General features: G+C 39.9%; 1 protein-coding gene across 1 annotated transcript in view; it reads right to left on the reverse strand.

Annotated features, from left to right (window-relative positions):
- Positions 1–24311, reverse strand: part of TMEM65 (transmembrane protein 65) — a 28113-nt gene extending 3802 nt beyond the window's left edge. Inside the window, exons 1-4 of the mRNA XM_009997543.1 lie at positions 24245–24311; positions 3961–4005; positions 1871–1938; positions 557–611 (exon numbers count right to left, since the gene is read on the reverse strand). Coding sequence (XP_009995845.1) covers positions 557–611; positions 1871–1938; positions 3961–4005; positions 24245–24308 — 232 coding nt within the window. The 5' untranslated portion in view covers positions 24309–24311. The remainder of the gene's footprint in view (positions 1–556; positions 612–1870; positions 1939–3960; positions 4006–24244) is intronic.
- Between the last annotated feature and the right edge of the window lie 2920 nt (positions 24312–27231).

A 27231-nucleotide genomic window follows, 5' to 3' on the forward strand; every position in this document is an offset into this window, starting at 1 on the left:
GCATCTGCAGTTGGTGGATCCACAGGCAAGTTTTTCCCCCCTGACATTGCAGAGGCGGCAAAGCTGGCGAGCACAGCTTATCAGTTTTGGCCCAGTGCACGAGCAGGGTGGTTGCTGGGCCTTCCCACCGTATCACATGGAGGCAGAGAAGCCACCAAGAACACCAGCCAACACAGTAAAAGGACACCAGCACTGATCTTCACTTAGCACTGCAAGCAAACAGCAACTTACAAACATATATAGACATATACATAAATATCAGACACTAGAGAATTTAGAGCACTTCCATTACAGAAATGCAAATATACTGTATTAAGTGGCCCAGGATTTGAACTTATAGATTTAAACCAACAAGAAGCATTTCAGAAGCTATTTGAACTGCAATTCCATTTCTGCAAATGGAATATGTCCTTGTTTGAACCAGAGGTTGTTTCTTTTATTAGGAAAGGCAGCTGCAAGGCCAAGAAGAGCCACTTCCAGCTCTGTGGCCCACTTCCAGCCCACAATACAGGAATGTGCCAGGTTAGTCTTCACATACTGCATTTTTATTACTTGCCTGCCATAGTTGAAATTCCTAGGACAACTCCAATTGACAATTCTATTTGGGTTCCCTGAAAAATAAGAGTTTTCTCATTATTTGAGGGATTTGGAGTTAGAACAGATTGTATTGATTCAACTGGCAAAAGTATTGCTTACTGCTTATGTTAAAATTGAAAGGATAAATGGACATTACTCCTACTAGATGTGCACAGCTCCTACCTTCCTGGCATATGTATTTCCCCCCAGGACAAGAGCCTTTCTCTGATATACTTTAAATATTTTATATTGTTTCATAATGGCCACATAATGGACAAAACCATAGTCCCTATCTCTGCACACCATTTCATCCACTTTAACTCTTAGCTGAGTGTTCAGTTCCAAATGCAAACTTCTACAAATACCAAGCACACAAATAAAACACAGTCTCATAGCTCCATACTTTTCAGTTGAGGAAACAGAATCACAGTGAACTGCACAAGGAACAGCAGTATGACGCCCAAGAATGAGAGACAATGTGCATGAATTCAAACAAGACATGTTCCAGTAGGATATAGGAAAATTCCACTGTGAGGACAGCTGAGCACTAGAAAAGATTGCCCAGACAGGCTGTGTACTTTCTGTCCTAGAATATCATCAAGTCACATAGGACAAAACCAGGAACTCACTCTGACCCTACAGCTGACACTGCCTTGAGCAGGAGGTTAGACTAGAGACCCTGAGAACGGCCTGAGAAGGACTAAGACTAGAGCTGTAGCAGGTCCTTTCCACCTGAAGTATCCCACAACTAAGATCACACTTTCAATTATAATCCTACATGAGGAATAGCATCTTTGTCCTTTATCCATTTTCCTGTTCCACTAGCTCATTTCATCTTCCAAACAAAAAGAAAAATATCTTGAGCATTACTCAGAAATGCCAAGTCACATCAGTACAAACCAACATCAGAACAAAGAAACACATCAGCAAAACCCCTGAGGATCTATTAATCAACACACTATAATAACATTATCATCAGTAGGTACAAAAAAACGTATTGACTACACGACCATAAATGTGACTTGTAGAAGCAGAGGAGAAATAAAAAAGCAAGCCTCTTCTCAGTTCAGCAAAATTAGTAACAATACTGGTCTTCAGATGGAACAACGCTCCTTTGCATCCTGCAAAGGCTGAATAGAGCATGGATATTTTCTTTTAAAAAGAAAAATACAAATAGAAATTAGTGAGTTGATGCAGAGGGAATAGAGCTTTCCTGCAGCTCTTATTTACTCATTTACTACTTGGACAATATGAATCATGCTGACTTGATCAAGGAATTAAATAATAAACTTACCGCAGCAATCATAATTGCATTATCCAAAAATCCAAACCCTACAAAAGGCAACGCATTGTGGATGAACACTAAAAGAAATAAGTAACAAAGAGAAAATAAATATTGATACAAGAATTCACACAAACAACTGAAAGGTCATTCTAGTGCTGCCCTTAAGAGAAACAAATGCAACATACACAAAACCCCCTTCCTACTGCTTCTATTAGCAAGTTTCTAATTCCTGTCAGGTTTGGTAAAATCCTTTGCTGCACTGAAGTGTTATTGATGTATTGTGAAGAAACAATTAAGCAACTTAATCTTTGCAAATGCTTGTACAATTTTGGATGGAAGCCACCTATGCCTACTAGGTGCATAAGATACTAAAAACTACACAAACTATGATACTATTTACAGTGTTTCCAACTGATGTTGCAGTATCACTAAAGACTGCCAATCTGTCTCACTGAATTCTCTGCATTCTTCTCTTTCCTGAAATAAAGTCCTAATTTCTGCCAAGTTCCTCTCTACTACTGTGCAAGAGCTCCATCTTCTTCACGCATTCCTAAAAATTCACATTTTAGGAGCATTGCCCAGAGCTAGGCAATCCTTACCAAAACTCCTTCAGCTAAATCTGCACCCATTGAGGTGGTTTTCAATAGTGTGTCATAAAACGTTTATTATCTCACTGTACAACCCAAACTTCAGTATCTTTATTTTCTTTGGGTACTTTGACTTCAAATTAGACTTGAAACTGCTCCTCAACAGATTAAGAAATCAAGATCCCTCTTCATTTCATGTGTTTTTTTCTTTTCCTTCCCAAAACTCCACAATCCTATTTTAAAACATTTTCTACTGCCTTGTTCCATTTTTTCTCTCAAGTTTTAGCTCATAAGCATCTGATGGAGATGAGACTGAATCTGCACAGTGCTGCCTCCAACTGAGGCTCAGGATACAAACATCTTCAAACACAGCATTGAGGAGTGACTACTTGATTAAAAGTAGATCTTAGAAACTTAAATCTTTTTCACTTCTTTTAATATGTAAAATGCATCAGCTATTTTGGATTTTTCCCTATTACAGCTGGAAACGGTAATTTCTACCTTTTATAAACTTAGAGAGATGCAAACAGGAGGAAGGTAGAAAGAAGAGCACACGAACCTCCCACTCATGTGAAAGAAAATGGCATGAGTCCCTTTTGGATTTACTCCTTGGAGACAACATGAATCCATGCTCATATAAAAAACAAAGCCACACAAGTGATCTTTCATGCTGAGGTACTAAAACGCATTTGGACTCTGGAACTATTTTCTAAGGACACACATACCTTCTTAAACACAGGTTTAAGACTAAAGCAGAGAATATACAAAATTTTCCAAATTTTTTTTTTTTTTGACCACTGCAGGACAAGAACCTCAAAACCATAAATAACAAAAAAGCACACAGATATGCCCAGTATTTTCAAAATGTGATCACCAAGCTCTGGAGCTAAAATGAGCTCAAATTCATACTAAAATTAACAGAATTTTTGAATCCTTGGAGTAAACAAATCCCCAAGGACCAAGTGAAAAAAAAATAAAAACAAGTGTGGATATCTAGAATAGGCAAATGTTCAGCTAAATACATTTGCTTACTGAGAGGGTATAAAACCACAAAAATACACTGACTTGCAAAGTAAATCAGAATTTGAATGATCATATTATTATAATTAATACCAAATCTATTTCCAATTTCTCTGGAATTTTATCCCATTTCTCAATCCATGTAAAACATATGTGACAAGAAGCAAGTCAATAGTTTTAAGATTAAGCACAAACAACCAAAGTACTGCAGCATCAACACTGCTTGGCTTAGAAAAACAGTGTTTGCTGCCAGCTTTGAACAGCACGTTCTCATTTGGGCTTTCTGTTCTACTTTCACTAAATGCAGCACACTCTGCAGCTGACGTGTTATGAAATAAAGAAGGAAGGGTGACTGTTGGTGCTTGCTTTGGATTTCTGTTACTCCGTACGACAGGGATGAGGACAGACCAACATTTCTAGGAGAAAGATGATACAATTCAAAGACAGACTGCACAAGTACCAAACCACATTTAACAAGCATTCTTCTTTTACCATGTCTCAGTTGTCCTGGAGATGGGGGTGCAACCTCCAACTTTTCTAGAGAAGTTAAAATGAAACGAGAATGTTAGCTAGTATATTATCAATTCTATTTTATTATACAGTGTTTACCAAATTGCTAGCAAGCAAAAGAGCAATTATGTTATTTAACAGCTGTAAAAGTTGATGAAAAACGCTTCACATCTACAGTTTAATTATATCTGCAAAAGATAACTTGATATTAAAAGTCTTAGAATAATCTTACAAGTATGAACTAGTATAAACGATTATGCAAAGTAACAGCGTATATTAGAAGCAGCCAATAGCCATTCTGATTACTGAAAATTAGAAAAACACATTAAAATTAGAAAAAAACAGGACATCTAAAGAGTATTGCATTTTATTATCTGTTTTAGAGTTCTGTGTCCAATTCTGGAGTCCCCAACATAAGAAGAACATAGAACTCCTTGAGTGTGCTCAGCGGAGAGCCACAAAAATGATTAGAGGGCTGGAGCACCTCCCCTATAAAGACAGGCTGAGGAATTTGGGGTTGTTCAGTCTAGAGAAGAGGAGGCTCTGTGGTTAACTTATAGCAACTTTCCAATACCTGAAGGGGGCCTACAAGAAAGCTGGGGTAGGGCTTTTTACACAGGTGTATAGTGAGAGGACAAGTGGCAATGGTTTGGAGCTTAAAGAGGGGAGATTCAGGTTGGACATTAGGAAAAAGTTATTTCCCGTAAGGATGGTGAGATGCTGGAACAGGTTGCCCAGGGAGGTTGTGGATGCCCCCTCCCTGGAGGTCTTCAAGACCAAGCTGGATGGGGCCTTGAACAACCTGATCTAGTGAGAGGTGTACCTGCCCACACAAGGGGGTTGGAACTAGATGATCTTTAAAGTCCCTTCCAACCCAAACCATTCTATGATTCTATGATCCTGGCCTCAAAAACATTAAGAGTTCGGAAGGACAAGGATGTCGTCACTCCTGAACCTGACAGAGTACTCTGTAGGAAGCTAATGCAGCCTCTTAGAGGTAATGCACAGAACACAGCAGCAACAGCTACCAGTTCACAAGGGCAAGAGAAAGAAAACAAGCTACTTCTTTAGGCCTTTTTTTTTTTTTTTTGTATGGAGATTTTGAGTATAAGACCCCTTTCCAAAGCAAGAAAATAAAAAAAGTTGCCCAAATATCTTCCAGTATTGCAAACGCTGAGCTTTTGACAAGTTGCTTCCATACTTTTGATTAGGCAACGGTAAAAAAAAAGGTACAACATGAGATAAACTTGCAACACTGCCTCAAGTATTCAAATTTTTCTCAGGGCAGCAAAGTACATGAAAAAACAGCACTGCAAACACAGGCTGGGAATCATTTGAGCACACGTCTAGCCTATCAAAACTAGAGTGAGTATCCCTGCATGCAAATCACTCCTATATTCAAAGTTACTGTAAAGGAAAAACTTAAATATTCACTTATATTAATTTTTAAAAAAATTTTTTTTAGACTGTAACATCAATATTTAGGCAACCAGGACACTGACTTCCAAAATAATTTCATTAATCTAAGGTCTTAAACTAGAACAACTTTCAAGCAGCTATTGAAGAGCTGTTTCTTCCCACTGCTCAACAGATAAATTACCTAAGCTCTCCAGAAGCACACACCACACAAGTGAGAGAAGTACAGACCGAGTACTGCAGAAACACATTGAGATTATTTTTTTTTTTCCTGTAGAAAATATCACGGAATTCACAGATCTAGACCTCAGGCCAGAGAAGGAACCAAAGAACAGCCCATGGGAAATAGAGGGGAGCCCTGCAAGAGCAGTGTTCCACAGCCACAGGTCTCACTGATGCCCAACAGCCAGAACACATCAGACCAAAATTGCCAGCTTGTGTTCAGGAAGGATGGGACTAGGGATGGGGCCCCTTTTTGCTAACACAAATTTCTTCAGCACTTGTCTGCATTTGGTCTCACTCTGTGCAGATTAAACAAAACTTCTGTAGGATCACAACAGAGCCAGTACTGTCTGTACACACCAGTACTGCTGTGTCAGCAGCTTTCCTCAGAGACCAGAGACAGCAAATTCATGCAACATGGGAAAATCAGAGTCACTTTGAACCACAGAGACTAACTGGTCTCTGTGGCCACTGCTTCCAAAAGCTCTAGATGCCCTGGGAATGGTCAGGCAATTTAAGGCAGCACAGTCACATTTCTGATTAAGCTTTCCTAACCTGCTCTTGGTCCATCCTGCTGGATGCCAAGGAGAGAACAAGAACCCAAAATAATTAACTCAGGCGTAGGAGGTCACTGAGCAAGTGCTGCCCTCCACAGCCTTCTGCTTCAACAGGAAGCTATCACACAACCAGTGTGGATCCTTGGTTTTGTGTCATACTGCCACTGAAACCATCCCTGCTGAAGTACCACCTGTTCTTCAGCTCTAGCTCCCTATACATTAGGATTTAATGATAAAAAGCTGTAATAGCATACATAACCTTCCAGGAAACACCATTAACCTCTGAGGAAGACATCTCACAGTTTGCCCTGAATGTGATATTCAGTTAGTTAAGATAATTCCCAAGTATTTTGGGTACCAACACAGAAACCAGAATACTACTCAGTTTGTCACACAATACTACAAAACTCTAGAACATCAGTCTTGTGGATTTAACTACAACTGATGATTGAGTTTGATAGCACATAGCAGTCTACTTAATTATACTCTATTCAGTGTAGCTAGAAAGCTATTAAAAAGCTAAAAAACAGTGCATCATTGATTTTAGAAACTTATTACCCAAGGGAGGAATTGAGAACAAGTGTTTTGTAGGAGAAAAAGCACAATCTTTTACATCTGTGACTAACGGGAGTTTCAAGTAATATTAACTATAAAGGACCTAAACCTCCACCTTTAGAGCATAAAACAAGAACTATCTTGGGATTATTTTAACAGGAGGGAGGCTGGGGGGCACTGCTTTGAGGATAGGGGACAGATGAGTTAGTGCAAGGTAGAGGGAAACAGCAAGGGATCAAATTTAGGCAATAATTACTTCATCATGGACAGAACCTGTTTTCGTGGTGTGGGATTCCTGCCAATACCCATTTTATTAAGCAGGTGCTTCCACAACAAATGTTAAAAGAGAAGTCCCTAAGGATAGCATGGTGGCAACATGCTCTGAAGATCAGACTACTCTTCTCTTGTCCAGCCATGGGGAAACTGTACTGGTAATGGCATCTTCCTGTCACATCTGTAAGAACTTTCTTTTTCTGGAAGAGACTTGCTAAACTCACCAGGAAACGTGGCTGTCTTACAGCTTCCCTAATAAGGGACATAAACATTAATTTGGAAAAAACTGATCTGGGATTGCACATGTTAAAGAACCAGGAATGGGAGAAGTCTGACAGAAGTTCAGATAACTAAATGCAGGTCAACCCTGCTCGTGATCTAGAGAGGGAACCTCCAGTCCTGACACCCTCTCTGCCTGAACCAGGATACACGTTTTTAGCCTGGAGAGGGCATCCAGTCCCATGATGCTCAAAGCAGGGACAAATCACACCAGGTTGCTCAGGATATCACATGGTACCTGCAGGACCAAGCTGAAGGAAAAAGCTTTATGCCTGTGGAGCACCATGACAAGCCTTTAAGCACAAAGATTTCACTGGAGGCCGAGGTACATTCCACCACCGCAGGGCAGAGCACTGCTCACTATGGAGAAGGCAACTGGACCAGCTCAGCTCTACTCACAGAGGCCAAGGCTTAGTTTAAAGCTGGGACACTGGGAGAAAAAAATAAAGCATTAAAAAAAACACTGTGGCAAATGAAAGCAAATAATCTTTTCACAGAATCACTTCCAACAGCACTTCTTTAAGGCGTAACATAATTCAAAACTCTGCAAGATAAGAAGGCACCAGGGGAACACATCTCATGGAGAGCTACAAAAATTCTTTACAGCAATTTTCTAAAACTCTAAATAGCAAAATATATTTCAGAATAGGGCATTTATTTATAGGAAGCTCTTCTGACTGTTTGAATTTTCAAGGCTTTGCAAAAAAACAAGAGAAAAGTCTTCAGAGTACAGCAAGGGAAATTTGCCCTTCACTTATTTTACTGAGGGAAAAACAAAAATCCAAACTGAAAAATGCCCTTTCAAGAACAGAATTCAGTCATAATCCAGCACTGCAGAGTCTAAATGCCTGGGAAAAAAACCTTAAGTACTGCAGTACTGCACTTCACAACAGCCATTCACCAGTTTATTCTGTGTCATAGCACTGAATGAGAACCCAAATTCATCTAATTGCAGAAGGAATAAAACAAAATGGCAGAGTAAGGAACACTACTATTTTATAACTGACATTTTTTATCATAAATTAAGTTAAAAGCCAAGGTGCAAGTGCAACACAGATCATGAGCCCTGAGTTAGCAAAGTCTGGGGACCAGAAAAAAAATTTAACTGCCTCTTAATCTATTCTTGGTCTTTTTTGAATTTACAGTGTGAATTTTTTTTTCTAATTGAGCCTTTATTTTTTTTTTTTTTTTTTTAATAGATAGAATCTGGGGTGGGAGGGATACAAAACTGTCAACATAAATAATACTATTACCCACAACTTCACCCAAATCCAGCAAGTGAAATTAACTCTGCCAACTGTAGCCAATTTAAAACCAAGACAGTACTTGCAATTTTAATTTTAACGTTATTATTCTCAGCTGACAAAAAATTAACTGACATTTGTTATCATAAATTAAAAGCCAAGGTGCAAGTGCAACACAGATCACGAGCCCTGAGTTAGCAAAGTCTGGGGACCAGAAAATTTAACTGCCTCTTACATCTATTCTTGGTCTTTTTTGAATTTACAGTGTGAATTTTTTTTTCTAACTGAGCCTTTACTTTTTTCCTTTTTCTTTTTTTTTTTAATAGATAGAATCTGGGGTGGGAGGGATACAAAACTGTCAACATAAATAATACCATTACCCACAACTTCACCCAAATCCAGCAACTGAAATTAACTCTGCCAACTGTAGCAAATTTAAAACCAAGACAGTACTTGCAATTTAGTTTTAACGTTATTATTCTCAGCTGACAAAAAAACCTCTCTCTCCAAGAGACTAAAGTGTAATGAAGTGCCTTCAGATAGTTGGGTAAAAAAAAAAAACATAACCAAAAAAAGTTGTAACCACCAGTTTTTGAATTATCAATATTTTAAGAACTGGCATATAAGCCTAAAGGCACATTTTATTATGCTTTATTCAAATTGCAGCTAACACTGCCATAAAATTTTACAGCTAAATCTGTTACTGTCACCCTAGGGCAGGAAACACATAACAGTGATAACCAGTACTATGGCCAGGGCCACCCTAGTAAGATAGAGGCTACAGCTGAGTATTATTAAACCTAAGACAAGAACATGAGCATTGTTTTATAGATGTTTTTTTTAAATAATGACCAAATTGTTAAGATTAATGATTTATCAATTAATACCAAGAAGGTAAGGAGAAGGAATATGAAAAATATTAACATTACCCACAACTTCACCCAAATCCAGCAACTGAAATTAACTCTGCCAACTGTAGCAAATTTAAAACCAAGACAGTACTTGCAATTTAGTTTTAACGTTATTATTCTCAGCTGACAAAAAAACCTCTCTCTCCAAGAGACTAAAGTGTAATGAAGTGCCTTCAGATAGTTGGGTAAAAAAAAAAACGTAACCAAAGGTAAGGAGAAGGAATATGAAAAATATTAATAATCTAGATGCATTATAACCTCATTGTAGACTCTGAAGGTTACTTTCTCATCTGGAAGCTAGGGAGGGTTTTGTCTCAAATCCATCAGATGGTTTCCTCCATAAAGGCCTGTTCAGGTCACTTCAGCAAATTGTTCAGATACACATCGTGGAGAGAGCAAGGGCCTCACACAGAACAAGAAATCAAACCAACTGTTGTGTCTATTAAGAAGAGGCACTCATTTACATGTGAGTTCATAATCGGATCATTATCCTTAAAGTGCAGGATAGGAGCCTAGAAATAAGATATGTGTTAATGCTTTGTTAAGTATCTAGAGGTGTCCTTAAGAGTAAATTCTGACTATGATGCACGTGTTCATTCATGGAATAAGCTCTCAAGGCTCATCTCAATCACTCTCCGTTTTTCTCCACAGTTTAACAAAAACTGCAAAAATCTCAGTACACACAGCAAAACACAAATTTTAAAGTCATGTCCATTAATCTTCAGTTGGGTTCCCTTAATATTCCAGATGGGAAAAAACAATCCAAGTGTTGACAGCAAAGAAAAAATTCTGAATCATTTGTTATAACTCACAAATGGTTTCCTATTACTACAGCAATTAAGGCACAAAAGGATGCTGACTTGGGCAGTGCTAAATATAAACTTGGCTGCAGGCCTGTTCAGTCACATGCACACAAGAAGAGAAAGCTGAGTGAAGCACTAGTAAGAGACAAATAGACAGAAGACACCATAGAATAATTTCTTGAATACCCCTGAAAAGATAACTGTCCAAATATTCTGCATAAACATAAATATAACACTATGAACACTATAGATATTTTTTTAATACCCTCTTTAACACTGTGAAAAATTACAGTGATTACATCCCATCTCACTTCCTGAAAAAGCTTGATTTAAGCAGAAGAGATTATCATTATCATATTTGAAACGATTGTTATATCTAGTGGACCAAGGGGTGAACAAGCTTTGCCGGAGTGCCATTTGCTCCCTGGCATCAGTCAACCAAATCCCTTCAGAACAAAACCCAGGAGTGATTTCAGGGATAGTTCCCTCCTGGGATCCCCTCTGAGCAGGTGGGCAGCCTGGACAAATCCAGGGCTAAGTGCCAGCTCCAAAGGAAAAAAAACACAAACGTATGACTGTGAACACAACTACTCTGCACCACCTCATCTAGTGGTCAGTAATTACTCCCTAGAATGGATGCATTTTGCAACAGAAACATACATTATTTCTCACCAGAGGCAGGGTAGTCTAGGTTCAAATATCACAGAACCTAATTTAAACTGCAGTGCACGCTCATCATCAATATAGTGAGCATATAACACACACTGCTCCCCTTCCAAACCCATGACACCACTCATCTCCTTCTAAAGACATTCAACAAACCACAGAGATTTAAGGTGGAAACCCTGACCAGAAAGCTAGGAGGAAGCATAAAACACAAACAGGTATCCAGAGACTCAAGTCACTGTCTTCATCATTAAGAGGTTTTTTTTCCTGATCTGACCCAATTCTCTATTATCAGTGCTTTATAAACTTAAAGGTCAGCCTTTCATTTCTACTCAGGCAGATTCACACCAAAATAGCATTTGCAGTGGTTTGCTAGATGAGGTCTCAAACAGCAGCTGAAAAAAATAAGTAAGATGCTCATTTCAAGATTCAAGGGGGTTTATCAGTTATGATGATGACAATGTAGAAGGGACTTGCATTTTGTAAGAGATGCAGGGTAAGGATACAAATAGGGACTCTGAGCTGCCTCCATCAGGGAGAAATGGAAGATGTCAGAAAAACAGCTTAAGTGTTTGTATACAAATGCCAGAGACATGGTAATGCTGATAGGAGGGCGAATAGGAAAAATAATGTAGTATTCTGACCTGTGCATTCCAGAAATTTTTATATATTATTTAATAAAAAAAAAAAAATAAGAAGGTACTTTGAGGAGTGGCTGACACACTAGGAGGCTGTGCTGACATTCCATGAGACCTGGACAGGCTAGAGATGGAACCTAATGCAGTTCAACAAAGGCAAGCATGTGTAGGGTCCTGCACCTAGGGAGGAATAAACCCCATGCACCAGTACAGCTTAGGGTTTGACCTGCTGGAAAGCAGCTCCGAGGTGAAGGACCTGACAAATTCGGTGGACACATTAACCAGGAGTCAGCAATGTGCCCTTGTGGCCAAGAAGGACAAAGGCATCCTGAGATGCATTAACAGAGTGCAGCCAGCTGGTACAGGGAGGTCATCTTCCCCCTCTCCTCTGCCTTACTGATGCCATATCTGGAGTATTGTGTCCAGTTCTGGGCTCCCTGGTTCAAGACAGACAAAGAACAGAGAGAGTCAAGCAGAGGACTACAAGAAAAATTAAGGCACTGGAGCATCTCTCTTATGAGGAAAGGCTGAGAGACCTGGGCCTGTTTAGCCTGGAGAAGACTGAGAGGGGATCTGTCTCATCAATGAGATCGCACATGTAAATTCTCCAGACTAACATTAGAGTAGAATTAATCTCATCCAAATACACTTATCTGAGTGTCAGACAAGTGTTGTCACTTCTCTGTCAGCACTGCTTTATATTGGGCCTCTCTGGTTCCAGGTAAGTATCTATCAATCACCGCTTTGCAGCTGAGCAGAGCAGCAATTCGGCAACAGTGTTGAACTGGAAACAAATACAGTATCTGTGGATTATCAGAGTGTGAGATTAAGTTTTTGGCCATCCTCCATTTCAAGTTTATGCAAGAGGATAAGCAAAGCAATTCTGTGGGACACCACAAAAGATTTGTTAACAAGAATTATCAGAGCTCTGTGCACAACCAAAGAGATCTGATCTAGCAGAGGGTTTTCATCGCCTGTAAACAGAGCAGTGTTGGCCATCACTGATGCCTACATATGAGTGCTCATGAAATATCTAGGAAGTAATATATACAATTATAATATCCTTTATTTAAGGCCCCCCAGGCCCTGTTTAAAAAAAGAAATCTGAGCAGGGGGTGAGAGATGAGTTTATTTCCACCCCTTTTCCCCCTTGTGTCCTTCCCCCACCTAACCATCCACACTCGTTTCCCCAGGAAACAATGGAGTGGAGGGGGAAATGGTAATTTATAAGGAACAGAGAGCAGCGCTGGCTTTCAAGCCTGGGCACATGATCCCATGCTCATAGCCAGCAGCACAGCCCCTTGGAGGACAAGGATGACTGACAACAGCCTGTGCAGTACCTGGGGAAACCAGGATGCTCCCTCCTCCTCTGTCCTAGCACAAAACAGAGCATGTGAATAACGTGGAGTTCTCACGCCTCAGCAGATGTAGCAGACCAGGTCCACACTATCTTCACTGACTGTTTTAACACACTTGCTGTTTATCCTGTCATTCCTCAGCACAGACAGTGAGCTTCTGCCTCAGTACCCAGTGGTCTTGAAATGAGAAAAAGTGACTCAGTTAATATCAAGAGAGGTACTGATTGTAAGAGCAAATCCAAAGCTGAGAACAGCAGTGCTTCCCACCTTTCTTGGTACCAGCAGCACCTGTACTCAGATGGTAACAACCTTGCCAACAATCAGCATATGCAGGCAGTTACAGCAGTGCAGTAACACCAGGAGGGCAAATGGTAAATGGAATGGGTGTGGTAGGATTTTTCTTTTCTCCCTGTAATAGGAACCTATTGTGATCTTTACAGAAAGCTGAAGACAAACTGCTAGAATGAGAGAGTCAGGGTGGACAGATAAACTGAATAATGTTAAAATATTTAATTACATTAAGAATCACATTAAGTGCAATTATGGCCCTACTAATTTCTCACTGCATAGGGCAGTGAAGACAAAGGTATGACCTCCCCTGAAGTTCTTAAGCAATTATGAATACCTCTCAGCAAAAAAATAAACCACTGAAAATTCAAGTTCCAGCCATAAATTACACCCAGATAATACGTAGCCCTCTATATAAACACAATGAATGCAGAACACAGTAGCAGTGCAGCTACTCTTAACTGTTAACCTACTGCTAGGAGTCATCACCTGGGTACCTTTCTTCTTCCCTTCCCTACGTAACTTAGCAAAGCTTCTGGCTGCATTTGTGAAACTAGTTAGACTTCAACATCTGACCCTCTGCACAGCCAAAGCCAAGCTGCAATGTCAGCCTTCTTTGGCAAATGTAAATGCTATAATGTAAAAACAGATACAATAATATACTTTACATGGAACTTGACCTCCAAGTGTTTTCTTTTGGCTTTTATGTTATAAGAACATAGAATATCTACCAGGTTGCTATGCAGCTGCACGATACAGTAATTTATTATGCACATTAATTTTAAGTTCTACCAAAAAAAAGCCACTCTGCTCATGAAAATGATTAAATTACTCGTGAAATTACTAAGATTGTTGATTTTGTAAATAAAGCTATATAAGAAAGGAGAGTCAGGGGTCAAAGACTGCTGAGGTCTACTCTTCCTGTAATAGAAAAGCTCTAAATTCACTTTTAACTCTTGTCTTTGTTCTGCAAAACAAAAACCAAGCAAACAAGAAAAAAGAGAGACACACACACACAAAAAAAAAAAAAAAAAAAAAATGCTTTGGAACCACAAAGAAACTCAGCCTGAAATCACCTCATGTCGGTTTGCTGGATTTTAGATGTTGAAAGCCAGGATCTGGGATGTAATTGTGTAACATTACATGACACGTCAGTTGTCCTAAATCCCTCTGAATTATAGGCACATCATTCAAGAGGTGCCTCCTTTGTTCTGAAACAAAAACCAAACAAAAAAAAAAAAAGAGAGATACAAAAAAACAAAAAAAAAAAAAGAAGAAAATGCTTTTCCTGGTCAGTGTTTCTGCAGCCTTTGTTGAGTTCCAGCCCTCCCTCAAAAGTATTAACTAGCTCAGTTGCAAGTGCATCTCTGCAGAGATCAAACTGCAGAGCCCACACAAGCTTCAGCCCATGTCACATCACTGCAAGTCACAGCTGTGAACACGATCCCTCTAAAGCCTTTCTGAGATCTCAACTCTATGAAGTACTACACATTTGATGCATTTATTTCATGCCAATGTTGCATAATCTTCCGATGAAACTACTCAATGCTAGTTTCATGAAAGCCTATGTTCCATCACTTGGCATAGTATTTGTTCTTTGACTTTCCACCTTTTCCCTTTCCCACTGCCAGGTTTTTTTACCCGCTCCTTTGTCCCAGTTTCAACTCTGAGTGCACAGAAGACTCCTGTGAGCACTGAAATTACAGGGCCCACCTCCAGGTCTGCTAATCAACTTGAGAATTATTAAATTACAGATACAAACCCACAGTTGAATTCAAGGTTTTCCGCACACCTAAGCCTGTTTTGTTTTCCACCTGGGAGGATATATGGAATCTAACCTATGTAATGCTTTTCCCCTTGGCTGTGGCACTAACGTATTGCCGGCATCAGGCACATATCTGTAACGCCAGTATTGACTGGAGACCTTAACTAAATTTGTACTGCAACAGGTTTTTTTCATGTTGTGCAATGGGGGCTGATCTCACTGTGCCTCCAGAGCCCTTCCCTCCCTCATTCTAAGCTGCTTCTCCAAAATCTGGGCAATGTTTACACACCCTCTTTTCCAGCAACAAGGATGGGGACAGATTCAGGCAGAGGATGCTTTTTTGCAGCGCTGAAGCAAACTGCTGTGTGATAGGAGGGGGCAGCCACTGATCCCAGAGGAATAATCCTGGATAGAGAGCCAAAGGAAAGGGTAAGAGAACAGCTCTCTTACCAGTCACAACAGGCAAGAGAAATTTTGAGGTAAAAAATGTTCCCGCATAGAATTGCAAGTACTTGACAATACTAAATAAGTAATTTGGGAGACTGAAACAGTATTGCTCACTTGTGCAGGGCACCAAAGGTGCTGTTAGTGACACAGACGAATCCCAGAACAAACTCCTACCTGAGGCACAAAACCTCTCATGGCACTTCCCAGAAGAAAAGAGGAAAGGCAGAACCTTAGGTCAAATAAAAAACTGCACCTTGAAGTGATCTAAAGTCATGTTGCTGCTGCAAGGTGGGATTTGATACTTTTCCTCCTGCTTCTAAGCTCCCTTCTGATCATGTATTTGTGATTTTCCTTTATTCTAGCACTTAAGGCCCAGAGAAGAACAGCAGTAATGGAAAGGAGAAAAGGGACTGCACACCCAGAGGCTTTTGGGGCAGGAGCAAGAACAGGACAGTCCCTTTGTACAACCTGGGTGAAGCCATCAGTAAATCTGCAGTCATACAATTACATCTACTACACAACAGCTCATCCACAGCTTGTCTGTGCATGCTCTCATCCCACAATGGAGAAGCACCTGATCTTTGTGTTCCTCTATGGCTAGGGAAGAAAAACTGAAGAGTTACTTTCAGTTTGTTTTGTGAAGTGAGCTTTTACACAAGGTCAGGCATAAACTGCAGTAAAATTCAGCCATATTGGTATTCAACTGCAAAAACTCAGCTAAGCAGCACCTGGAAACAAGGCTGGTACAAGAGGTTCCTGGCATCCAACACAGAGAAGCAAACCAACAGTGAAAACATTACACATTCAAAGACTTTTATCTTTTTCCTGATAACTCAGATCCAATAAATGAGTAAGTCATCTTCAACATGGGTCATCTGTGCTGTATCAGAACAGAATGGACATTTATTAAGTTCATCCTTTCCAGGGAGAGGAACACAGAACCATAAATCTATCCAATATTTTCAAGAGGAAAAGGTCACCAGGCTGATTATTTGTAACACTGCTGCCACTTTTGCAGTTACCTATTTGCTTTATTTACTCTATGAAATAATATAAAACAGGTAATAGGATAATTATGGGAGAGGGGGAAAGATTTCAAGCTGCTCTATCACCTCCTCTCTCTGTCAAAAATCTTTATTAGGCAAGATGGCTGTAGATCCAGATGACAATTCTTACCTCATCTTGAACAAAACAACTAATTTTACATTGGTAACATCACATCTTTACTTAGCTTTGAAAAATCAGCCCATTGCCAGGACTTAATGAAGCAAAGAAACAGCTGGATTTAAAGGCTATTTGCAATCTGAAAATAAAAACTGATGGTATTTAAAAGAGCAGTTGGCTAAAGAAATTGGTTTGTTCCATGTGTGTTTCTCTCCAGTCATCCATGAAAACCAATAAAGCAAATAAACCACAATTTCTGCCTGTTCAGTTTGCCATGAAAGATGGGACACTGCCTTAATGGCAACTGATGATTCACACTCTATCTGAGTTACAGCAAACTGGCCAGCAGTAAGGGAGACTGATGATTCACACTCTATCTAAGATGAGTTACAGCAAACTGGCCAGCAGTAAGGGATGGATCACTGCTTAGAGCCAAAAGCTACCAAGAGCGAAACATAGAAAGCCACAAACAAAATGTTAGTTTCAACAGTACAATAACCAGAAACTGATCATGTCTAGAAGAAAAATGCAGCAGGTCAAAATGCAACAATTACTTGTCGGTTCACAACAAGCATTTGGACCTGGAGAATATATCAGAGGTTTGTGGCAATACAGCTTTACGTACATTAACAACCCCAGACCTCTGCCTGTAGCATGGACAAGAATCTATACCATGTCCCATGTCTCCTCCTAACCCTGCCTGAAAGTTTCCCAGGAGGTTTTGGAAGAACTGCTGGCATCCAGCTGACAGGTCCCAGACCAACTCCAACAAGTGAGCTTTGGGAACCAAAGCTTGCGCCACTGGTGAGACTCATGTCTCAGTTCAAGTTGGCCTCACTGTAGAAGCCTTTTTCACTCAACTTTCCCATTGTTTTTGAAATGAAAATGATTTTTCAAGGCTTCATTCTTCCCCTGGGTCACGCAGGAGCCTTTCACCAGGATCACTGCCAAATAGTAAGCCAAGTTTTAATTCTGGAAATGCCAGTGCTCCTGTCTGACATCCTAAAAGCTACAAAGTATTTAGCGGCTGTGTTGAGGTAAAGGTTTGATCCCTGGGTACAAGCAGTAGGGAAGAATAAAACAAGTCACGTGCTCCTTATGCCTGCTTTAAGGCAACAGGAGAAGATACAGAATACGCCCCATCTCCAAACACAGAATAATGCAGTCTTCAAGTATGTTGCTCTTTGCTTTTCTTACTACCTAGAGAAAAACATGTAAGTTAAAAGAAACGTCCTGTTGAAATTTGCCAAAAGCTAAACCATGTCAGTTTGTCAAAATTAAACACCTTCAAACAATATCCAAAAAGCAATGAACACAATAAGCCCATCACATAAAAATGGAAACTAGCAAATGATGCAGCAAAAAAAATTATTACAAGAAGCAATACCAATACTTACTAATGCTGCTAGGGTGGGTATTTTACTAATAATTAACATAAAAATATCTAAGAATCCAAAGTAAATGAACACTGGAAAAAACAGCTATGATTTCATATCCCACAGTTTTTAATGAAATATGCACTCCACTGGGTTTAAAACAGTATTTTGTGGGCTTTGCCTTAAAAAGCTCCCCGTGTTTCACAGGAAACAAGGGTTTTGTTTCAGGCATAGGATAGTCACATGCCTGAAAAAATTCCAAGGGACAGGTTCAATGTAAAAAGTAAGTTCTCACATGCAGCAACAAAGTGGAAACACGAAGGTTTCTGAAAGAACACTGTGCTAACGTAAGGAGGAAAGAGAGGAGTGGACAGAAGACAGCTCACACACACAAGTCTGTTTTTTTCCAATCTGAGATACTTCTTTACCAGCAAGTAACAACAATAACAATGAAAACAAAAACCCAAAAAAAACCAACCAAAAAAACACAACACAAAGAGCACCAGAGAGATTCAAGACAGCTTCCTTAAGTACTCTGTTCACGTGATCCATGTATCTCATTTTTCCATTTATTTTTCCTTTTTAGAAAATATTTTCTCCAGAGACACCAGCTGCCTCTGGAGTTCTGTGTTTGGCCTGATTAAATAATAAATAAGGATGACTGAAGTTAGGAGTTTTCAGTTGAATGAGTAAGCTTTAAATAATTTCCTTCTTAGATAAAATGGTAGACATAATTTTCTTTTTATTCCAATTACACACTGAAACACTACCTCCATGTTCATGGAATAAACACAGTTTATTTCATTCATGCCTATTACATGGAGACCTCAGTGCTTCTAATCTATCACTCTGAAAGGTTTAAATTGTATTATAAGTTGCATTTTAAGTGATCTTGCTTACAAAGACCTAAAGAAAAAGCACCCCTTGTACCAGACAAGATAGCTAGATTTTCCTTCTGTCTCCTGGTAACTACAAAATGTAGTATTTTGAAGAAGATACATACAGTTGAAGAACAATGGTTCAAGGTTTAGATTTTTTTTTCATTGTTTAAGAATGTTCATGCATGACAATTATTTTGCACATACCACATGCTTCAATACATGCAAAAATGGAAAACAAATTTTAGTTGGAGCAATATTCTACTTTACCTTTTCTAAAACATTAATTGCAGGGAAGGTCAATGGCAGTTAACTAAATAAAGATACCTTTTAACTGCAATATTATTTCTGCATTATGTTTGGACCACGTAATTTAATCCTAGAAGAAGGCATAAGGTAGATGACGCTGAGCTTCTTCAAGTAAACAAAGCTGTTTCATAGTCTGAAATATCTGGTCAAGTTTTATCTAAAAATTATGGTATAGCTCAAGAGTTTCCGTGGTCACAGTAAGAGTAAGGCCCCCAAAGCAATATGGAAATGACTGAAATTCTTGAAACTCAAGGCTTTGTATTAATGTAAATTAACAAAAACTGCATACTTCTATTTCTTGTAGCAACACATGCCAACTGCATCAAAACAAGCAAGCACAGAATCTGTCACACCAGCAGCCCACTGGCTTTATGCAATGCCATGTCTTAGCAAACACACTTTCGTTGGTTGGTTTGTTTTCTTTTTACTGTACCACAAGTACTGGTCGTCTCTGGTGATACTACCTCCTTCGCTGGCGTCTCAAGTGGTACCAAAGGTTTAGGATATTTGGATGCTACAAGGAATTTTCAAAAGCAAGACAGTAATAATTCATTATTTAAAATCCTCCAATCAATGCTGGAATATCCACCAGCAAGGAAAAAGCCTTCATAAACAGAATGGTGACTGGATTTCTGTAGGTCTTAACACCAATTCCATCAATTCTCTGCAAAAACACACAGCAAAGTTTCTGCATTCAAGCAGAGAACTCTGACTAGAACCCACTTCAGGTTACATGATTTCAGAATATGAAAAAAAAAGCCACAAAAGCAAAACCAACATGAACTTCAGAAAACAGCACCTTGCTGAATGTGGTCTAAAGGTGGACAGTTACAGTGGACATGTTGCATTTTCAGAGAACAGTTTCAGGATAATTTTACCATGAGTAACCAAGCAACAACCTTCTTGTTTATGACATCCATTACGAGAAAGTGCTGAGGTTTGAGTAATACACATCTGGCCCTGTCCTGAAGTACTATCTATATTAGCATTAATAAAAATGAGTCTCAGAGGTTAAAGCAGAGGGTATTACCAAATTTATTAAAAGTTTAAATTTTCAAGAAAATTCTCTATATGGTTAATGTTTCCATAAGATATTATGTGTGTATTGAGATGACAATATGGTGAAAAATTCAACTTAATCAAGCTACCTAAATTTAGTGTTGCTGTTACTTAAAAAAAAACAAAGTCCAAAAAACCATATGCATCCAGTTGAAAAAAAGCTTAAACATGAAAGAGTATTGCAATAAAGACATGCAGTGTCTGACTGACTAATGCAACACATAAAGTGCTAGAATGAACAATAGAAATTGAGATTTTTCTGCTGCCTGAGGGTACATTTTGGAGGTGAGGTTTTATTCACTCATTTTTTGAGTTTTAGGATTTAGCTGGCTTTTTGGTTCAGGTTTGTTTTGGTTTGGCTTTTTTGTGGTATTTTTCTGTTGCGCTTTTGTGCCTTTTTAACTGTGCTTTCATTTTTGAAAGGTTTCTTGGGATATGTCTTAATAAGACTTCAGAAGTATTCAGTCTCTTAACTATGCAGTGTCCAGACCTTCCCATGCACTTCATCTTTTTTGACAATGGGCATCCATGTTCTTGAGACAGCACATAAGAACAGAGAATTTAAAGAAAACAAAACAAAAACCAAACCAAAACAACTACATTTCATAATAAGAATCCAATCTAGGGATAAAAAGGAGGTGGAACTCCCACCTATGCCTGTTAATTGACAGAGTACCTGCAGGATTCACTTGGTCAACCAGCCTTATCCCTGGTCACAACACCTACATAACCACTGTGAGCAGAGGCAGAACCCAGGCTCCCCTGGCTGGGCTCCATCCCAGCTCCCTGAAGAAGGCAGAAGGCAGAGCCCTGCTCTTCAGCATCAAGGCCTGGGAAAGCCACAGCAGTTCTATGCATCAAGTGTTCCAGATATAGAAGCACAGGACAGTAAAGGGGCTGAATGCAACTTAGGATTTCTCTCTCTTTCTCTCTTCAGCGAGGTTTAAGACAAATAGTGTCAGAGGAACTAGAAAAAGATAGAACTCATATCCTCAGTCTTTTTTTTCTTTTTTTTTCCCCCGGTAAAATAGCATCAATTTCAAGTAAATGGCTAGGATTAAATATATTAACTGACATTTTGGATAAGAAGTCTTTTATAATAGTTCAGTTCACCCTGTTTAATAAAATATTTTGCATTACACAGATGACCACTATTTGAAAACAGAACAGTTCCACTTGTGGGTGACAAAACAATTAGCAGAGTCTGTGTAATGCTCTTCCTTCTGTATTCTGCCCTTGTGAGGGGGCTCCATGATTTTAGAGGAGGGAAGAAAAAGTTTCAAAAGCAAAAAGAGAAGCAATATGTTTTCCTTTTTCCACGGAGTATTTCTGACTCAGCAGTGTCAGCAATAGTCCTGGTGCATGCTGTGGTAGTCTCCAAACGCAAAGGGACTGCACACAGGCAGGGTGGCAGGAGTTTGCCCTTGCCCTTGTACCAGCTTGACAGGCCACTTCTAACTTGTGAACCAAAGGCTTGCCAGCAGCCTGCCAGAAGATCTTTTCCTAAAATAGCAATTGAACATTAGAGTTGAAAAAACAATTTCTTGACCCACGTCACAGCAAGGGAGAGGTAGGTGATCCTTCTCCACACAGAGCTCACCTGCACACATCGGGCCTGTATAGGAGAGAGGGAAAGAGAACAGTCCCCACCAGGTGCCATCACACCTGCCAAAGCACACCAGTAAGGCTGTTCCCTCTTCTCCCAGCTCAGCAAGCTGCACAGTCCTCACAAGACACCTCACACTTTCACTGTGAAATCATTTTTCAAACAAGACAAGTACCTCCAGAAGGATCACATTATGCTTTGTTGTGTTAACACAGATTAACTTTTAACAACAAGAGGTACTACGATCTGAGTGTTCTAAATCACCATGGCAGACAAACTGGTTTGTTCATATTAGCAAGCAGTGCCTGAGTCACGCAGCAAAGGGAGTCATTCACAGGAGATCATGTTTGGAGTATCCAAAAACCCCAGTGAAATCCATTGGACATTTGCAGTCTTCTGAATCAAGTTTTAAAGTTGTGGAATAGAGGTACTAAGATTCTCACACTCCCCAAGCTATTCCAGTAAACTGTAGAGTTCATAAATTTAAACACCAGATCATATACCAGAAGTGTTTCTTCTTGACACCAAAATAAGACTTCACACAACAGTGGCAAAAAGCTTGCAAATTCCTGGCAAGAAATCTTGCTCCAGCTGTCAGCCCTATTGAAACCACAGAGGTGGTGCCTTTATCCACACACTAACTTATTTGTTTTAAACAAAGATAAGATGCAGCAACTTTAAATTACGACATTTTTCTACCAGAAGGAACCAGTTTGGTTAGATTATTTATTGAACCATGTATGGTATGACATAAGGGTGCCTTCAAAGAGAATCTAGCTAGAGATTGCGTTCTCCAAGAGCTGCAAATTTAACCAACAAAACTAGCTGTCGAGACTGCATTGATACTGGGTTTTTGCTTGTTTTCCAGTTAAGAGACAACCCCACTAGGCAGAGAAACAAACAATTACACTTCAAAAGGCCTTTTTTTAGTGACACACTAAATTAGAGCCTGTCACACCACAAAGGCCTTTCCTTTAAAATAAACAAATTCGTGCTTTCAAGGAATTTTGTGTTATGTACGTACATTATATATTAAATATATATTTGTATACATTATATATACACAAAAATATATAATGTATATATTTGATGTATATGTACACAAAGATAGGAAAAGAGGAACTGTTTTCCCATTTTTGCAACAAAAGATGGGAAAAGAAAGGATTCTCACACCATCAAGACCCGAGATGTCTTAGAGGCTTGAGATAACCCTCATGTTAGTATTATTAACGGAAAATGGTTACATCTGGGCTTCAGAATATTTTAACCCAGCACTGACAAGAGCAGCAACAGTACCTTTAGAAGAAATAAAGACACAACTGACATGCTAAGTTTAGTATTTCTCACCTAAACAAGTCAAACCCTTTAGTACTTTTCCTCTGTGTTACTGGGCTTGCTGCACTGGTTAGAAGTGCCTTCATGAATCATTTAATACCCTACACTGCAAACTAAAGGTAAAAAACCTGAATAAAAGCCTCTTACGAAAGAAGTTACGTCTTCTTTCTAGTACTGCCCACTCTTTTATAATGGGAAATTGCTACAGCAAGGCAAGGCATCATTCTCCACATTGCCAGGAAGAATTTTAGTTTCATCTCCCCCATGCAATGAAGTAGCAACAGGGAGGAGGATTTGACTGACTGTTGCCAACAAAACTTAAGCTTTGAATACAGGGCACCACTTCCACAAGCAGGAAAGCAGAACTGTTACATTTAAAATTAATTGGCCTACTTGCTATTTCAATGTTTCTGTAACAATGAGAAAGAAAAATACAAAATACTTATACCCAAGTCCACACACATCATCTCCATCTGGTGTGGCTGACATGCTTACAAGAAACACGAAATTTTAAAACCATGTTTCGAACCTCTTCCTGGGAAAACGTGAGACCTCAGTCATTCCAAGATAGGAGAAAAACAAACAAAAACCTACTTCAATGAAGAAGGAAAACTAAATGCAAGTGAGAAGGTCTTGCAGCTGTCTTCATAAAGAGCAACTTTGTGATGTTTTGACTAGATTTTAAGATCGTAAGATATAATCTAAATGAGTACAGCTCTCAAAATCGCTTCTGAGAACAATTCCATAAAGATTCAGTTTCATAGCCTTCCCTCAGCTTCTCCCATGCAAAACCCACCTATTAATTTCAGCTCAGGCTCTCAGATTCCCAGCTATCCTTTACTGCAAGCTCACAGATAGAGCTCTGTCTTCTCTGACTGATGTACTAAAACAAACAGAAGAATCTCAATATTTATTAATAAGCTAAACCATTTTAACTAGCTGCTAGTGCTTGGCATCTGGAAGCTCTAAGAGTCCAGACACAAACATCCAGGTAAGGCAGGAACACGTTCACAAACCTCTCCCCACCTAGGTTATTGCGAGCACAGCACAAACAGATGCATTAAGTTTCAAAAATGCTTCAGAGACTCATCTAACTTACAGGCTACGACTCACCTACCTGAGGACCGTCCTTCAGCGTAGCAGCCACAGCAAAGGAGGGGTTTCCCTGCAGCCTCTGCCATTAGCGGAGGCCACGCATAGTGTGTCCTGTCATATTTCGCGCTAGGGCAATTAGTTGGTGGAACTGCATCCTTCTGGTGGTAGGCCTGGGAATGGGCTGAGGAATAGGCCCCATTTGGTTCTTGATGTGCCCAGGTCTCCCCATATTGCTGACAGCTTCCCCTAGCTGATATGGGGTCTGTTAGGGCACAGAAGAGGTAGTGAAGGAAGAAGGTCAAAACTTAACCCAATAAGGACCGTGTTAAGAAGGGTATGGACTAAGATCTCCCTCTCCATATAGAAGTATGAAAAATCATAGGCACAAAACAAGCTTAAGCACACTGGCAAAACTACATAGGCATTTCATGATTGAGGAGACTCAGGATGCAGGAATTTACTCCGCAGTTAGACATGCGGATTTGAAGGCTTCACCTGGATCACCTTCATTGGAAATCAACACAAGAGTAAAACTAGTTATCTTATCTAAAGAATCAGCTACTGGGAGCTACAGCATGCTGCTCCCACATGAAGAGATTGAGAAGAAACCCAACACCTCCAAAACCACTTTATCTTAATTGAACTCATCAGTTGTAAAAATCAAAAGTGACACTAGCTGATTGGATAAAGCACTTTGAAAGCAGATCACAAATACCTCTCACACCTCATCTGCTACTAATCACAGGAGCAAACATACTAAATATTATCTAACCATTATAAAGCATGAGAAGTACAGAATAGCATCTCACCCAGAATCATATAATTTTCTTTCCAGTGCAGCTCTTCTATTAACTTTGTTTTCTTCTGGCACCCCTTGGTGTTAAGAGTGATGAGAAACATCAGACACGCCTTAAGAGCCTGGCTTCACATCCACTGCCTTTCTTCAGGTAAAATCTGAATTCTGTTAGTGACAAGGCTCTACAGAAAACAGCTATGGCAAGTCCATCCCCCATGGGGACCACCCCCTTCCTTAGCCCAGAGCAGTTCATACATGTGCACGCCAATGAGGGTCCAGTACTACAGTGGGTGCAACTAGTGAAAGCAGAGCACCTATCTTACCAGTGTTGAATGATTTCTGTGGCATGTTTCCTCTTTTGTTTAAGTTGTTTCAGTTCTCTAGAACATCAGGAAAAGTACATGAGGTACACACTATAAGTTTAAGGGTTGTTTTTTTTCTCTCTAATTTTTCTTCAGCAAACTTACTAGAAGCCCTTCTTGGTTCTGGTTTTTCTTTTTTCAGAACACATGAAGACATATAAATTCTTACAGTTAAAAGCTGACAGTTGTTACTGTGCTGCAGTCTGGGAAAGGAAAAAAAACCACAAAAAACCCATTGACAGAGGTAGTTGAATGAAAAGGTTATTTTCTAAAATGTCTTATCAAGCTACTAGATGGACAGATCAAGAATCTGACTCCAAGGACCAAGGTCTGATGCATTACAGCACTTTGTGCAGCCCTTATCTGTGAGAATACAGAGCCAATGACTGAACTTTTGTTGTAAGCTTTAATCTCACTGGAGATTGTTCCAGTCTTCGGCACAAGTGAAGTGCAGTTTCCACTAGAGGAATAAATTTGCAGTTTACTAATGTTCCATTCAGTAAAGCCTCTAAACTTAATCTAATGCTTTTGTTAGTCTGTCTTCTAAACCCTAAATCATCAGAAAGGCACAGTGTTTTACAGAAACAGCCTTTTACACTCTAGCTACCAGCAAATGAGCAACAAGACACTAAATAGGATGATCTGTTGAATTATCTCGATATAAACCTTGAGACATCATACTGATATACATTTTAAAGTCTCATTTTGATATTAACCACATGGTCCTCCAGGTGCACAGAAGCACTACAAGCAACTCAGCTTCACCTGAGCAATAACTGTTGAAATAAAAACTCACACAAAAACCTCCTGTGATAGAACCCTTTGAGAGCCAAGAAAGATTTATTCAGGAAGAGTATTAGTTGTTAGTATTCAAAAGTTAGTGTCAACTTACAGCTCAAAGCACACTTCCTGCTTTGTTGAAAAACAAACACAACTGATTCACGCTCTGCAAAGCAGCAGTGGCTCCTAACACGAATGGTTGAAGTGAACTGCTGCCCTCCTTCTGACCACACACTTAGTGTTTATATGAAACTGTGCTGTAAACACAACCAAAGAGGCTTCCAAAAAGGTTCGGTCACTTCAGAAAAGTAGCATTTCTATGTCAGACCCCTAGACCTGTTCTCTGCCCACAAGATTTCTTCCAGACATGTAGAGAAGAGCCACAGGGCTCAGAAATGCCCTTTCCAAGGGCAAGCTCCCGCCAAAGTCACAAAGAGGCCTAGATCAAATGCACACTTGATCTCTCAAGTACCTGCTATCACCTTTGCTGCAGCGGGGAGCCTAAATCACAGCTCAGCATCAGAACCAGAAGCACTGAGATCGTGATTAAGAGGATTTGGTTTTGTCAGGGTTTTTTATTTGTTTAAAGCAAAAGTGTCAAGCTGGCAAGAGCAGTTGGATCAGGCATAAAATCACCGTGAATTATTTTAATTGGTGTTGCACAGCAAGGGATTCAGAAACACATCTGTAAACCTCCCCACACACACACACACCTTCCCGCCCCTGAACCAGCACTTCCAAGAAGCAACGCCGGCTCCCTGTGCAGGGAAGTGTAACTCGTGAATGAGCTCCCAGAGTCTCCTAAGGGGTCTGAAACCAATTTACAGCTGCACTAGTGTCGAGAAGGTTTTACAAGGGAGACACTTCCCCACTCCCGTTGCGAGGACCGGCCCCGCGCCTCTCCCGAGCTGCCCGAGCGCGGCGGCTCGTCCCAACTTCTGAAGGAGCTGCAGACGCTTCTGGAAACCACATCTCAGCCGGCACGCCTCATTCATCTGTACCCCCTGAACGCTGCAACACACCGGCGTGCGGCTCCGGGTGCCGCGTCCTGCGGGGCCCGCCGCCCGGGAG

Source organism: Chaetura pelagica, unplaced genomic scaffold (genome assembly GCF_000747805.2).
Source record: "Chaetura pelagica isolate M959 unplaced genomic scaffold, ChaPel_1.0 scaffold1, whole genome shotgun sequence".
In the NCBI taxonomy this organism is placed as follows: domain Eukaryota; kingdom Metazoa; phylum Chordata; class Aves; order Apodiformes; family Apodidae; genus Chaetura; species Chaetura pelagica.